The following is a 13900-nucleotide window of genomic DNA, read 5'->3' as shown; positions in this document are numbered from 1 at the left end:
TTTTCTAGTTCTATGAAATACGCCATTGGTATCTTGATAGGCATTGCATTGAATCTATAGATTGCTTTAGGTAGTATGGACATTTTAATGATGTTTATTCTTCTTATCCATGAGTATGGTATATGCTTCCATTTATTTGTATCTTCAACTTCTTCAGTGTCTTATAATTTTCCAAGTACAGGTCTTTTACTTCCTTAGTTAAATTTATTCCTAGATTGTTTTTTTAATGCAATTGTAAATGGGATTGTTTTCTTAGTTTCCCTTAAGGATAATTCATTATTGATATATTAAAATGCAACTGATTTCTGAATATTTATTTTGTATTTTGCTACTTTACTGAATTCATGTATTAGTTCTAGTAGGGGTTTTTTTTGGTGGAATCTTTAGGGGTCCATGTATATATATATAGTGTCATGTTATCACCAAATAATGATAGTTTTAGTTCGTACTTTACAATTGTGAATGCCTTTTATTTTATTCTTTTTGTGTGATTGTTGTGGATAGGACTTCCAGTACTATTTTGTTGTTTTTTTTTGTTTTGTTTTGTTTTGTTTTTAATATTTTTATTTATTTCAGAGAGGAAGGGAGAGGGAGAGAGAGATAGAAACATCAATAATGAGAGAGAATCATGGATCAACTACTTCCTCACGTCCCCTGCTGGGGATTGAGCCTGCAACCCAGGCATGTGCCCTTGACTGGAATCAAACCTGGGACACTTCAGTAGGTAGGAGCTCTATCCTTTGAGCCAAACCAGCTAGGGCCCAGTACTATTTTTGAAAAGGAGTGTTGAAAGTAGACATCCCTGTCTTAGAGGAAATGCTTTTATTTATTTTATTTTATTTTATTTTATTTATTTATTTTTGTTAATCCTCACCCGAGGATATTTTTCCATTGATTTTTAGGGAGAGTAGAAGAGAGAAGGAAAGACAGAGAGAAACATCGATGTGAGAGAAACACATTGATTGGTTGCCTCTGACCAGGGCCAGGGCCCAAGGAGCCTGCAACCAAGGTACGTGCCCTTGACTGGGATTGAACCTGGGACCCTTTGGTCTACAGGCCGACACTCTATCCACTGAGCCATACAGGCTAGAGCAAGGAAACGCTTTTAGTTTTTCCGGGTTGAGTATGATGTTAGCTGTGGGCTTGTCATATATGGCCTTTGTTGTGTTCGGGTATGTTCCCTCTATTCCCACTTTGCTGAGAGTTTTTATCGTAAGTGGATACTGGCCCAGCTGGTGAGATTCAGTGGCCGAACATGGACCTATGAACCAAGGGGTCATTGTTTGATTCATGGTCATGGTACATGCCCAGGTTTCGGGCTTGATCCCCATTAGGGGCTGTGCAGGAAACGGCCAATCATGATTCTCTCTCATTGATGTTTCTCTCTCTTCCTCTCCCTTCCTCTCTGAAATCAATAGAAATATACTAAAAAAATAATAATGGATACTGGATTTTGTCAGATGCTTTTTCTGCATCTATTGATATGATCATATGATTTTTATCCTTCATTTTGTTAATGTGGTATATCATGTTAATTGATTTTCAGATACAGTATCAGCCTTGTATCCCAGAAATACATCTGCTGGATCATGGTGTATGATCTTTGTAATGTATTGCTGAATTCAGTTTGCTAATATTGTGTTGAGGATTTTTGCATCTATGTTCATCAGCAGTATTGGCCTCTAATTTTCTTTCTTTGTAGTGTCTTTATCTGAATAAGGTTAATGCCTGCCTTGTAAAATGAGCTTGGGAGTCTTCCCTCCTCTTGAATTTTTTAGAATAGTTTGAGAAAGACAGGTGTTAGTTCTTTCAGTGTTTGGTAAAATTCATCTGTGAAGCCATCCAGGACTTTTGTTTGTTGGGACTTTTTGATTACTGCTTTAATTTTGTTGGTTTTAAATGGCTTGTTTAGATTTTCTCTTTCTTCTTGATTCAGTTTTGGAAAATTGTATGTTTCTAGGAATTTATCCATTTCTCCCAGATTATCCATTGTGTTGGCATCTAGTTGTTCATAATACCATCTTATAATCTTTTGTATTTCTGTGGTATCAGTTGTTACTTCTCCTCTTTCATTTCTGATTTTATTTATTTGGGTCTTCTCTCTTTTTTTTCTTAATGGTTAAAAGTCTGTCACTCTGCCCTAGCTAGTTTGGCTCAGTGGATAGAACGTCGGCCTGTGGATTGAAGGGTCCCAGGTTCGATTACAGTCAAGGGCACATACTCGGGTTGCGGGCTTGATTCCCAGTGGGGGGCGTGCAGGAGGCAGCCCACCAATAATTCTCTCTCATCATTGATGTTTCTCTCTCTCTCTCTCTCTTTCTCTCTCTCTCTCTCCCCCTCCCCTTCCTCTCTAAATCAATAAAAACATTTTTTTTAAAGTCTGTCAATCTTGTTTATCTTTTCAGAGAACTAGCTCTTAGTTTCATTGATCTTTTGTATTGTTTTTTTAGACTCTTTCATTTATTTCTGCTCCAATCTTTGTTTGTTGTTCTTTTTTTAATTCCTTTAGGTGTAAATTTAGAATGTTTATTTGAGATTTTTCATGTTTCTTGAGGTAGGCCTGTATTGCTGTCAATTTTCCTGATAGGACTGCTTCTTGCTCTGTTCCATAGATTTTGGATTGCTGTGTTTCTGTTTTCATTTGTCTCAAGGTATTTTTTATTTCTTCCTTGATTTCATTGTTAACAAATTCATTGTTTAGTAATACTATTTAGCCTCCATGTGTTTTTCAGTTTTCTTATGATTGATTTCAAATTCCATAGCATTATGTTCAGAGAAGATGCTTGATATGATTTTAATCTTCTTAAATTTATTGAGACTTGTTTTGTGTCCTAACATTTGGTCTGTCCTGGAAAATGTTCCATGTGCACTTGAAAAGAATGTATATTCTGCTGCTTGGGATGAAGTGCTCTGAAAATACCCTTTAAATCCATCTAATCTAGTGTGTCATTTAAGGCCACTGTATTTTGTTGATTTTCCATCTGGAAGATCTATCCATTGATGTCAATGAGGTGTTAAAATCCCATGCTATGACTGTATTGATGTCCATCTCTCCCTTTATGTCCATCAAGATTTGCTTTATATATTTAGGTGCTACTGTATTGGGTATATAAATGTTTATGAGGGTTATAATCCTCTTGTTGGATTGATTCCTTTATTATGATATAATGTCCTTCTTTGTCTCTTATTATAGCCTTTGTTTTTAAAGTCTATTTTATCTGATAATAAGTACTGCTACCCCAGCTTTTTTAAAAAATCTTTATTGTTGAGTGTCTTACAGTCTTGCCTCGCTCCACCCAGTTCTCACCATGTTCCAGTCCTTTGCCACCATATTGTCTGTGTCCATGTATACATATATACATATAAGACCTTGGGTTAATCTCTTCCCAGCCCCTTTTTTCCTCTGAGATTCATCAGTCTGTTCCATTACCATGCCTCTGGTTCTATTTTATTCACCAGTTTATTCTGCTCATTAGATTTCTTATTCATTTATTTTGATTTTTAGATTCAGTTGTTGATAGATAGGTATTTATTGCTATTTAATTGTTCATACTATTGATCTTTTTCTTCTTCTTCTTCCTCTTCTTAAAGAATACCTTTCAACATTTCACATAATCCTGGTTTAGTGGTGATGAACTCCTTTAGCTTTTTCTTGTCTGTGAAGCTTTTTATATGCCCTTCGATTCTAAATGATAGCTTTGCCGGGTAGAGTAATCTTGGTTGTAGGTCCTTACTATTCATCACTTTGAATATTTCTTGCCAGTCCCTTTTGGACTGCAAAGTTTCTGTTGAGAAATCAGCTGACAGTTGTATGGGCGCTCCCTTGTAGGTAATTAACTGCTTTTTTCTTACTGCTTTTAAGATTCACTCTTTGTCTTTAGCCCTTGGCATTTTAATTATGATGTGTCTTGGTGTGGTCCTCTTTGGGTTTATCTTGTTTGGGACTCTCTGTGCTCCCTGGACTTGTAAGTCTATTTTTTTCACCAGAGAAGAGAAGTTTTCTGTCATTATTTCTTCAAATAGGTTCTCAATATCTTGCTCGCTCTCTCTTCTCCTTCTAGCACTGCCATAATGCAAATGTTGATGCGCTTGAAGTTGTCCCAGAGGCTCCTTACACTATCTTCATATTTTTGGATTCTTTTTTCTTTTTGCTCTTCTGATTGGGTGGTTTTTGCTTCCTCATATTTCAAATCATTGATTTGATTCTTGGGATCCTCTACTCTACTGTTGAATCCCTGTAAGTTATTCTTTATTAAAGTTAGTGTATGCCTAATTTCTGACTGGTCTTTTTCCATGTCCTTGGCATTCTCACTAAGATCCTTGAAGGTCTCCTGAAGATCCTTGAGTAACCTTATAACCGTGGTTTTGAACTCTGTATTCAGCAATTTGCTTTCTTTTATTTCTTTCATTTGTGACATGTTTCTTTGTCTCCACGTTTTGGCTGCTTCCCTGTGTTTGTTTCTATGTATTGGGTAGAACTGCCATGTTTCCTGGAATTGGCAGAATGACCTTGTATAGTAGGTGTCCTCTAGGGCCCAGTGGCTCAGCCTCTCCAGTAACTTGAGGTAGGCACTCTAGGTGCGCCCCAGGGTGGGCTGTATGAACAGTCTTATAGTTGAGACTTGATTGCTATTGGCGTTATTGGGAGGAATTGACCTCCAGGCCAATTGGCTGTGAGGACAAGCTGCGACTACAGTGGGAGAGCTGCTGTGCAGGAAACACCCCTATGGAGCAGGACTTGCTTCAGTAGGGTTTTGGTGCTCACTGAGTCTTCCCCTTGAGTGTGTCTCTTGTGGATGTGTAGAGTTGTAATCTGGTATGGTCTGAAGCTGTCCACCAGGTGCTCTGGCTCTTGGGTCTCCAGGGAGGTGCAAAGTCAGCTACTGCCTGGGGCCACCTGGAAGGAGCTACAGATAGATCTGCAGATTCTTCCTAGTTGTATTGGATTTGCTAGTGCCCAGGCTAGGCCCAGCTGTGAAGCAAGGCAGGCTGGTGCTGGTGCCAAGTCTTGGGTCTCTTATTGATAGGTTTGGGGCATGCTGACACAGGCTGCAGCCTGTTTGAGAGATTTTAGCAAAGTCTGAAGCCTGAATGAGGATAGGCCATTCATATGAAAAAGCTGCTGCAAACAGCTTAGGTGGGGCCGCAAATTAGATGGGATGAGGTCTCAGGGAATCATCAGGTTGGAGCAAACAGAGTGCTCCAGGTTGATGGGAACTCAGATATGGTTGCCAGTCAGCCCTGGAGCAGGGGAGGTCTCAGCATAGGAACAATGATCCCTGCGAGCCCCTCCATCTGATAGAAAGCCACCCCTGAGTTCCTGCTCTGATGCCAGACAATCCAGTTCCTCCCCCGTATGTGACTGGGTCCCCCAACACCTCCAAGCGCTGGAGCTCAGAGGAAGTGAATCAGAGTAAGTTTGTGCACAACCCTTTAAGGAGGGTACACTTGGGTCTCCGGCAGCCTCCATGTCCCTCAGCTACAATGCTCACTGGTTTTTATAGCCCAAAGTTACAAGGATTTCACTTCCCAGCTCTGGGACCCGGGGTGGGGGTCTGATGTGGGGCTGGGACCCCTTGCTCCTTACGGAGGCCTCTGCAGGGACGATCTCCCTCTGGATTACAAAAACAGCCCACGTGGGTGCCAGCCCAGCCCGTTCTGCACCTCCGTCCCTCCTACCAGTCTCAATGTGCTTTCTTCTTTTCTTCTCTAGTTGTACTTCCATTCAGCCAGCTTTCAGGCAATTCTGAATGATGGTTGTTCTGTATTTTTGTTGTAATTTTGATGTGGTTGTGGGAGGCAGTGAGTCCTGGGGTTTCTATTGCTCCATCCCCCTTCCTTCCTCTCTCTCTAGAATCAATAAAAACATATTTTTTTTAAGTTTCTTGTTGTTCTCATACATGCCTCAGTTTCCCAAGTAATAAAATGGAGATTTTATGTTTAAATTAGTGAATAATTGTGTAGCACTTACAACAGTGCTATGTAAGTGCTAGGTAAGTTTTTGTTATATAAAGTAATACATAAGTGTTGGGGAGGAGGGGGACAACGATGAGTTAGAGAAGACTAAGAGAATAGTTAGTGGGGCATTGACTCAGTTGCTTTAGAAGAAGACTGGATCTGGATCTAGAAGAAAGGCTGGGACTGAAGAGAGCTGGGGGACCATCTGTATAAAGGTTGAAAAAAGAAGTGATTCATTCATACCATCTTTTAGGATTTCCATATACTTCTGTGAGTGCTTACTTTTGTTCAGAGTGCAGGAAGAGCCCCAGAGTGTTTCTTGTGTAGCAGTTTTTCAAAATCTAAAGGATTATAATAGTATTTTGTTTTGGCTTCTATAGAACATATGGGAAAAAATAACCAAGGAAGTTAAAATCTTGATTTTAAGAGGCAAATGGTATACTTTAATATGTAAAATAATGTGAATATTGATACTAATGTGAGTAAAAAATATGTCGATAAAGTTCCAGATATTTGGGCTAGAATATCTCTGAGTACTTGGAATCCTTCAACATTAAATGGTTTTGCTTTAAAGATGGAAAGGAGGGGGTAACATGAGAATTCCTGAGTTGGGGTAGTAATAGTGCGATATAGTGGTCGCCTTCCCTCTCGAAAACACTGCTGGACAATGAGAGAAGCGGAGAGCCCACTGCGGGAGCAGGCTTTCCCTCCCACATCTGTGTTCTTATCATTGCACACGTGAGGGAGGGGGCTCTTTAAATGGTTGCTTTGGAGCATACACATGTATACAACTTCCTTTCATATCTGAACTTGAAGCAAATACCCTGGGAGATCTCAAATTATATTTCATTTGGCTTAGGGTTTGGATGTCGAATATAGCTTCTTATGTTTGCTAATGTTTTATTACCACGCACCCCATTAGTTCTCTTCATTTTATACATTGACACAAGTTGCCATAGAAAACTACTTACCACTGTGACTTAAAATGTATGTCATTGGAGCAGAAATCTTAGCTCACCTTCATGAACTGTCTTAGCGCAGTGCCTTTGGAAGCAGCAGGCACTGGGCTGAAGAAGGTGCTCCTTTCCCTCCAAGATTTCACATTCTAATGTTTAGTGCTGAACTTGTTAGAAAATAGATTTCTCTGTGTTTATGAATATAAATCTGCTTAAAGTTTTCATAGGTCCTTCTCCCTTTAATTCGTTGATGATCGAATGTTTTTATAGAAGTGCAAATCACTTGATTGATGCAGCAGAAAGAAATTGGAGCAATGACACAATCCCACGCAAAGGTTACATGAGCGTCGAATCATGCAGGCCTTGGGTTCCATAATGAGCTGAGTGACCTCAGCAGGCAGTACCTCTGAGCTCCAGTGTCCTTAAATATAAAATTGCAATAGAAATGCCTGTTTCATAAGTTTGCTACAAAGATAAAGTGATAAACTATACCAGCAGCTCAGTTCAGCAAGTAGAGCGCTGTGGATCAGCCACTATGTCAGAGGTTCCTAGGAAACAGTCCATGCTCTTAAGGAGGCACGGTCTAGTGACACTACTTAGAAAACAGTGAGATTTCCATCCTAAATAGATGTAGAGTACTTGCATTGCTGTATAATATGCAGGAAATGTTGCATCTAATTGAGTGCAGACAGCTACTGAGAAAAAAGGTCATGCCTTTTTCTAATTCCTAGTTCTTAACAGCTCTTCCACTCCAAGTTTCCATCAACTGTAAGCAGACAAGAATGAAACACTCATCCCAGTTCTTTAGTTATTGCTTTCCACAACTGTAAGAAAAAGCACTATATGAGTGGATGGCTTAAACAACTAAGTTTATTTTGTAACAGTTCTAGAGGCTACAAGTCCAAGATCAGGGCTGGTTTCTGGTGAGGACTTTCTTCCTGGTTTGTGGACAAATGCCTTCTGGCTGAGCCCTTACATGGCCTTTCTTCTGCATGTGTTTGGATAGAGAGATCTCTGGTGTCTCATCCTCTTCTTAAAGGGATACCAGGACCCACCCTACATCTTAATAACCTTATTTATCTCCATAAGGGCCCTATCTCCAAATATAGTCACATTGGGGGTTAGGGCTTCAACATATAGGGGTGGGCAAAAGTAGGTTTACAGTTGTGAGTATGTGAAACAGTTTATTCTCATATTATTTATTTATTGCTAATTTGTACAACTGTAAATCTACTTTTGCACCCATATGGATTTGGGCCGGGGAGGAAGGACACAATTCTGTCAATACATGCATGTTCTTATTGGAACAATAAAGATTTTCCCATAGGAGGAAACATTATTTTCATGATTCTGGAAAGAACAGAATCAGAAGAGATTCAGAAAAATAAACATGGTTTTAAAAGTCATTACAGTTAGTTAGGGATGATCATTGTTTATTACCAAAGAAGTGGGGATATTAACCAGCCATCTATTTATTATAACATACCCAGTGATGTTGGAATATACCAAATATAAAGTATATTCTAAATATTTTTAAAGTATCTACACTAATAAAAGACAAAGATGCTAATTGACTGTACCTTCACTATGCCCATCAGCCAATCAGAATAGTATGCAAATTAACCCAACAAAGATGGCCGTTAAATTTGCATACTGCAGACGGGGGCTCTGCCATCCGGGCCTGCCATCTGCAACCCAGCGTGGGATCCGGGCCTGCCATCTGCGACCGGGGGAGGTGGGGCAGGCACCTCGGGATCGGGCCTCCCATCTGCCACCTGGGGAGCAGGCCTAAGCCAGCAGGTGGTTATCTTCTGAGGGGTCCCAGACTGTGAGAGGACACAGGTCAGGCTGAGGGACACCCCCCCCCCTCCTGCCAGTGCACAAATTTTTGTGCACCGGGCCTCCAGTATTCAAATATAAAGTGTATTTCTAACATATCTCCCCATTGTTGAAAACCATCAACCTGCTCTAACGGTTTGGCTCAGTGGATAGAGCATTGGCCTGCTGACTCAAGGGTCCCGGGTTTGATTCTGGTCAAGGGCATGTACCTTGGTTGCAGGCACATACCCAGTAGGGAGTGTGCAGGAGGCAGCTTACCAATGTTTCTCTCTCATTGATGTTTCTAACTCTCTAACCCTCTCTCTTCCTCTCTGTAAAAAATCAATAAAATATATTTTTTTAAAAAAACATCAACCTGAAATTTTAACTGGGAACCATTAGATAGTGTCTAAGAACAAAACTGTATTCACTTTGCAATCTAATTCCTATGTTAAATTCTTGTGATCATTTTAAGATTTTAGAAGAAAAAAAAGGAGGAATTAGCCTCACTGAGTGAAGGATTTTACATGCTACCTTTTACACTAACTTCACTTGTATTATGCCCTTTTTTACTGGTGAAAAATAAAATTCAGAGGGTTAAGTAACCTAGTGAAGTGCGCACAATTAGTAAGTGATGGAGCCAGGAATTATTCCCAGGGCTTGGAAGAGAAGCTAGCATCATACTGCTTGTTCCTTTTTGTTGTTTGAATTTAAAATTCACCATCCTATGCCCATTGAGGTGATTATGGCAGAAATATAGGCCATTCCTCTGCCTTTTAGAAACTAGTCTGATGATTGTTCCCTCAGATGTTTACAATGTCTGTAATGTTCAAAGGGCACCTAATGAGTTATTCTGCTAGTTTTGAAGAGATGGGAGGAAGGGATTGTCCAACAGTTTCATCTTTAAAATTAATCCTTGCCTACTGTCAGGAAGGAAGGTTCTTTTTAAAATGATTTTTTAAAGGAGAGTTTGCAATGCTTGTTTACTTAAAGGAGACAGGAAGAATGGGCTTTGCTCCGCCAAGAGCGCTTTCTCTAGTAGGTTGACTTCAGGAACTGAAGTTGCTCAGCAGTAAGCATCTCTCTCCGCTGGGCCAGCAAACTGTGTTCAGACAGTGTCTCCTTGAAAGAAGGGCATTCCTGTCACCTCCAAGTAACTGCTGCCGCTCTCTTCTTCCTCTTCATACACACCCTTGCCAAGAAATGCACACCACTTACCACCACCACCCCCCACCACACACACACACACACACACACACACACACACACACACAAGGGCAGATAGAGAGCACTTACTGCAGTGTCCTTTGTATTGTATTATAGTTAGTTGTGGTGATGTACCTATCCCTGGCTCAGTTTTGAGTTCCTAGAGGCAGGGACTTTTCTTTATCTTTCCAGGGCAGTATACGTAAGATTATATACAATATACGTTTGTTGAATATTTTTTTTAAAAGAGCATTCTTAGATTCCTTAGAAAGACTGGCTTTCTTGTCATCTCTGAGAAAGTTGTGTGCCTCGCATGGAACAGGAATGAAATTCTGTACAGCCTATCTCAGAATAATAGGTTGCTGAGACTGCTTCAAATCAATACCTTTTCTGGAGTTTCCAACAAATGATGATTTATCCTTTAATTGTATCAGGAAGAGTTGTTTTATTCTAAGAAATGTGTGTATTTATATGGAAGGTATTAATGTTCCTAAACTGTCTGTTCTTGCCATATTTACAGGCACAAACTGTGGGTTTCCCGGTGACCATGCATTCGCCGAACATGCGACTGATGCGATCTACCCTCCTCCCACAGGCATCCAATGTGGAGGCCTTTTCATTTCCAGCGTCCAGCTGTCAGGCAGAAGCAGCGTTTATGGAAGAAGAGTGTGTTGACACTCCAAAGGTACGGGTGTGTTTGAGAGGCTGAGCTTGTAGGGTTGGCTGGAGACTTCAGTTGGGTCCATAGGTGTTGGACTTGGACTTTGTTGAACTCTGTCATGTCCTCGCGTCACTCAGGAGTGTTGTTTGAGTAGCAGAGCCGGAGAAGAGCATTCAGGGCTGAACTGGGCTCTCATCGCCGCCTTATCATTAACACTTACATAACTGTCAGACCTCATATGCCCTTTCAAAAGCTTTCCTTCTCTTTCCTTAACCAAATCCTTCTCTTTTCAAGTTTCTAGATCACACATAGGTTTTTTTTTTTAAACACATTGTAATTCTGAAAACAAATATAACTGGTGCTGACGTGGCTCTGTCTGAGTTGACTGCCTCTCTTCTAAGAAATGTGTATATTTATATTATAGTTAGTTGTGGGTGTGTATCTATCCCTGGCTCAGTTTTGAGTTCCTAGAGGCAGGGACTTTTCTTTATATCTTTCCAGGGTAATATACGTAAGATTATATACAATATATGTTTGTTGAATGTTTTTTAAAAATAACATTCTTAGATTCCTTACTGCAGCTCCGTGATGACGTGCTATCTGTTCTGGTCAAACATCCTTTTTGTCCTGTTTGGACATGCTTAACGGAGATAAGTTTATCCTGCTATTCCACATGCAGGTGGCTTTTAGGATGTGGATGGTGACATTTCTCTCACTTAATGGATATTTACTTCTAATGTGTGTTTTATATATTTAGCATCAAATGATATACAAAGGATCGTAGAAATGGGCAGGTCTTGGAGTATGGTCAAAATAGACTTTGTTCTTCGCTAGTTGCTTGAACTTGGGCAAGAAGGCTGACTTGCTTCTTTGCTGTTGTTGTTATGTTGTTTTAATATGTTTTTTATTGATTTTAGAGAGAGAGAAAAGTATCAATAGGCTGCCTCCCACATGCCCCTTCCAGGGATCAAGTCCATAACCTGGTCTTGTGCCCAAACTGGGAATCGAACTTGTGACCTTTTGGTGCATGGGATGATGCTCAACCAACTGAACCATTCCGGCCAGGGCCTGACTAGCTTCTTTGAACTGATTTTTCTCTTATGTAATATCAGACTACCAACTTTATGAGACTATTGTGAGGATTAAAATAATGTCTGAGGTTCTGGCCAAATTGTAGGTACTTAATAAGTATTGGTTTCCTGTTTTTTGGGCCTTTTTAGGTAATAAAAAGGTGAGTCAGACATTAATTCTGCCTCAAAGTTTATAATGTAGCAGAAAAGACATGATGCATAACTAAAAACAATGTGCCCTATTCTGAATAAATTGATAAAATATAATAGGTCCTTTATTTTTTTCACCCCTCCTTCAGCCCCCTCACCTTTGGCAACCATCAGCTTGTTCTCTGTATGTATGGGTTGGTTTTGTTTTATTTCCTCACTTCTTTTAATTTTTTTTTTTAGACTCCACATGTAAGTGAAATCATATGGTATTTGTCTTTCTCTGACTTATTTCACTTAGCATAATGCCCTCTAGGTCCATCCATGTTGTTGCAAATGGCCAGATTTCATTCCTTGGGAGCAATATTTCCTTGTATATATACACCACACTTTCTTTATTCATTCATCTGTCAGTGGAGACCTACATTGCTTTCATGTCTTGGCTATCTATAATAATAAAAGTGCAATATGCTAATTAGACTGGACGTCCTTTCAGACGACCTTCCAGACAAAGCTGAGGCTATGAGGGAAACCCAGGTCCCAGGTGCCTGTCAGCAGCCGGAGGGAAGCCTGGGTCCTGGGTGCCAGAGGGAAGCCAGTGCTGGCAGCCGGGGGAAGGAGACCTACTCTTGCATGAATTTCATGCATCAGGCCTGTAAATAATGCTGCAGTGTACATAGGGGTGCATATAGCTTTTCCATATTAGTGTTTTGAGTTTCTTCGGATATATACCCAGAAGTGATATTCTTGAGTCATATAGCAGCTCTATCTTTATTTTTTTGAAGAACCTACATACTATTTTACACAGTGGCTTCGCCAGTCTGCATTCCCACCGACAGTGAGCAGGGGTTTCCATTTCTCCACATCCTCTTTAGCACTTGTTCTTGATTTTTTTATGGTGACCATTTTGACAAGTGTGAGGTGGTACCCCACTGTGGTTTTGATTTGCATTTCCCAATGAGACCTATTGAAAAAGATATTGCTGAGACTAATGTCAAAGAGTTTACTGCCTGTTTTCTTCAAGAAGTTTTATGGTTTCAGGTCCTACATTTAAATCATTAATCCACTTTGAGTTTATATTTTATGTATGGTGCAAGAAAGTGGTCCAGTGTCATTTTTTACATGTATCCAATTTTTCCAAAACCACTACTGAAGAAACTGTCTTGACCCCCATTGTGTATTTTTACCTCCTTTGTCATAGATTAATTGACCATGTAAGTCAATTTATTATTTATTGGAGTTTATTTGTTTATTGGAAAATTTATTTCTGGGCTCTCTATTCTATTTCATTGATCTATATATCTGCTTTTATGCCAACAGCATACTATTTTGATTATTGTAGCTGTGTTCTAGTTCTGAGAAGACTGCCATTGGCAGTTGAATAGAGATTTGCATTTAATTTTTATATTGTTTTAGGTAGTAAGGACATTTTTACAATACTCGTTCTTCCAGTCCTTGCGCAATGGTATATGCTTTATTTATTTGTATTCTCTTCAGTTTCTTTCTTCAGTGTTTTATAGTTTTCAGAATACAGATCTTTCACCTCTTCGGTTAAATTTACTCCTAGATATAATATGCTTTTTAATGCAATTGTAAATGGGATAATTTTCTTAATTTCTTCTTCTTATCATTCACTAGAGGCCCGGTGCACAAAATTTGTGCACTCAGGGGGGTCCCTCAGCCTGGCCTATGCCCTCTTGCCGTCTGGGACCCCTCAGAGGATGTCCACCTGCTAGCTTAGGCCCGCTCCCTGGGGGATCGGGCCCAAGCTGGCAGTCAGACATCCCTCTGGCAGCCCGGCAGCCCTCAGGGGATGTACACTTACCAGCAGGGAGCAGACCTAAGCTGCAGTCGGATATCCTTAGTGCTGCTGAGGAGGCGGGAGAGGCTCCCGCCACCACTGCTGTGCTGGCAGCCATCAGCCTGGCTTGTGGCTGAGCAGAGCTCCCCCTGTGGGAGCGCACTGACCACCAGGGGACAGCTCCTGCATTGAGCATCTGCCCCCTGGTGGTCAGTGTGTGTCATAGTGACCAGTCATTCCCAGTTGTTCGGCTGGTAAGGTCAATTTGCATGTTACCCTTTTA

The 13900-nt window shown here is 40.4% G+C and overlaps 1 protein-coding gene across 1 annotated transcript in view; it reads left to right on the top strand.

Annotated features, from left to right (window-relative positions):
• Window positions 1–13900, top strand: part of SIK2 (salt inducible kinase 2) — a 128220-nt gene that overhangs the window by 100397 nt on the left and 13923 nt on the right. The window contains exon 9 of the mRNA XM_070426072.1: window positions 10459–10623. Within this exon, the coding sequence (XP_070282173.1) occupies window positions 10459–10623 (165 nt within the window). The remainder of the gene's footprint in view (window positions 1–10458; window positions 10624–13900) is intronic.

Source organism: Myotis yumanensis, unplaced genomic scaffold, assembly GCF_028538775.1.
Source record: "Myotis yumanensis isolate MYYU_CA2020_CCGP unplaced genomic scaffold, mMyoYum1.0.hap1 SCAF_10, whole genome shotgun sequence".
Classification (NCBI taxonomy): domain Eukaryota; kingdom Metazoa; phylum Chordata; class Mammalia; order Chiroptera; family Vespertilionidae; genus Myotis; species Myotis yumanensis.
The sequence above is the reverse complement of the archived record's forward strand: the minus strand, read 5'-3'. Positions and strand labels throughout refer to the sequence as shown.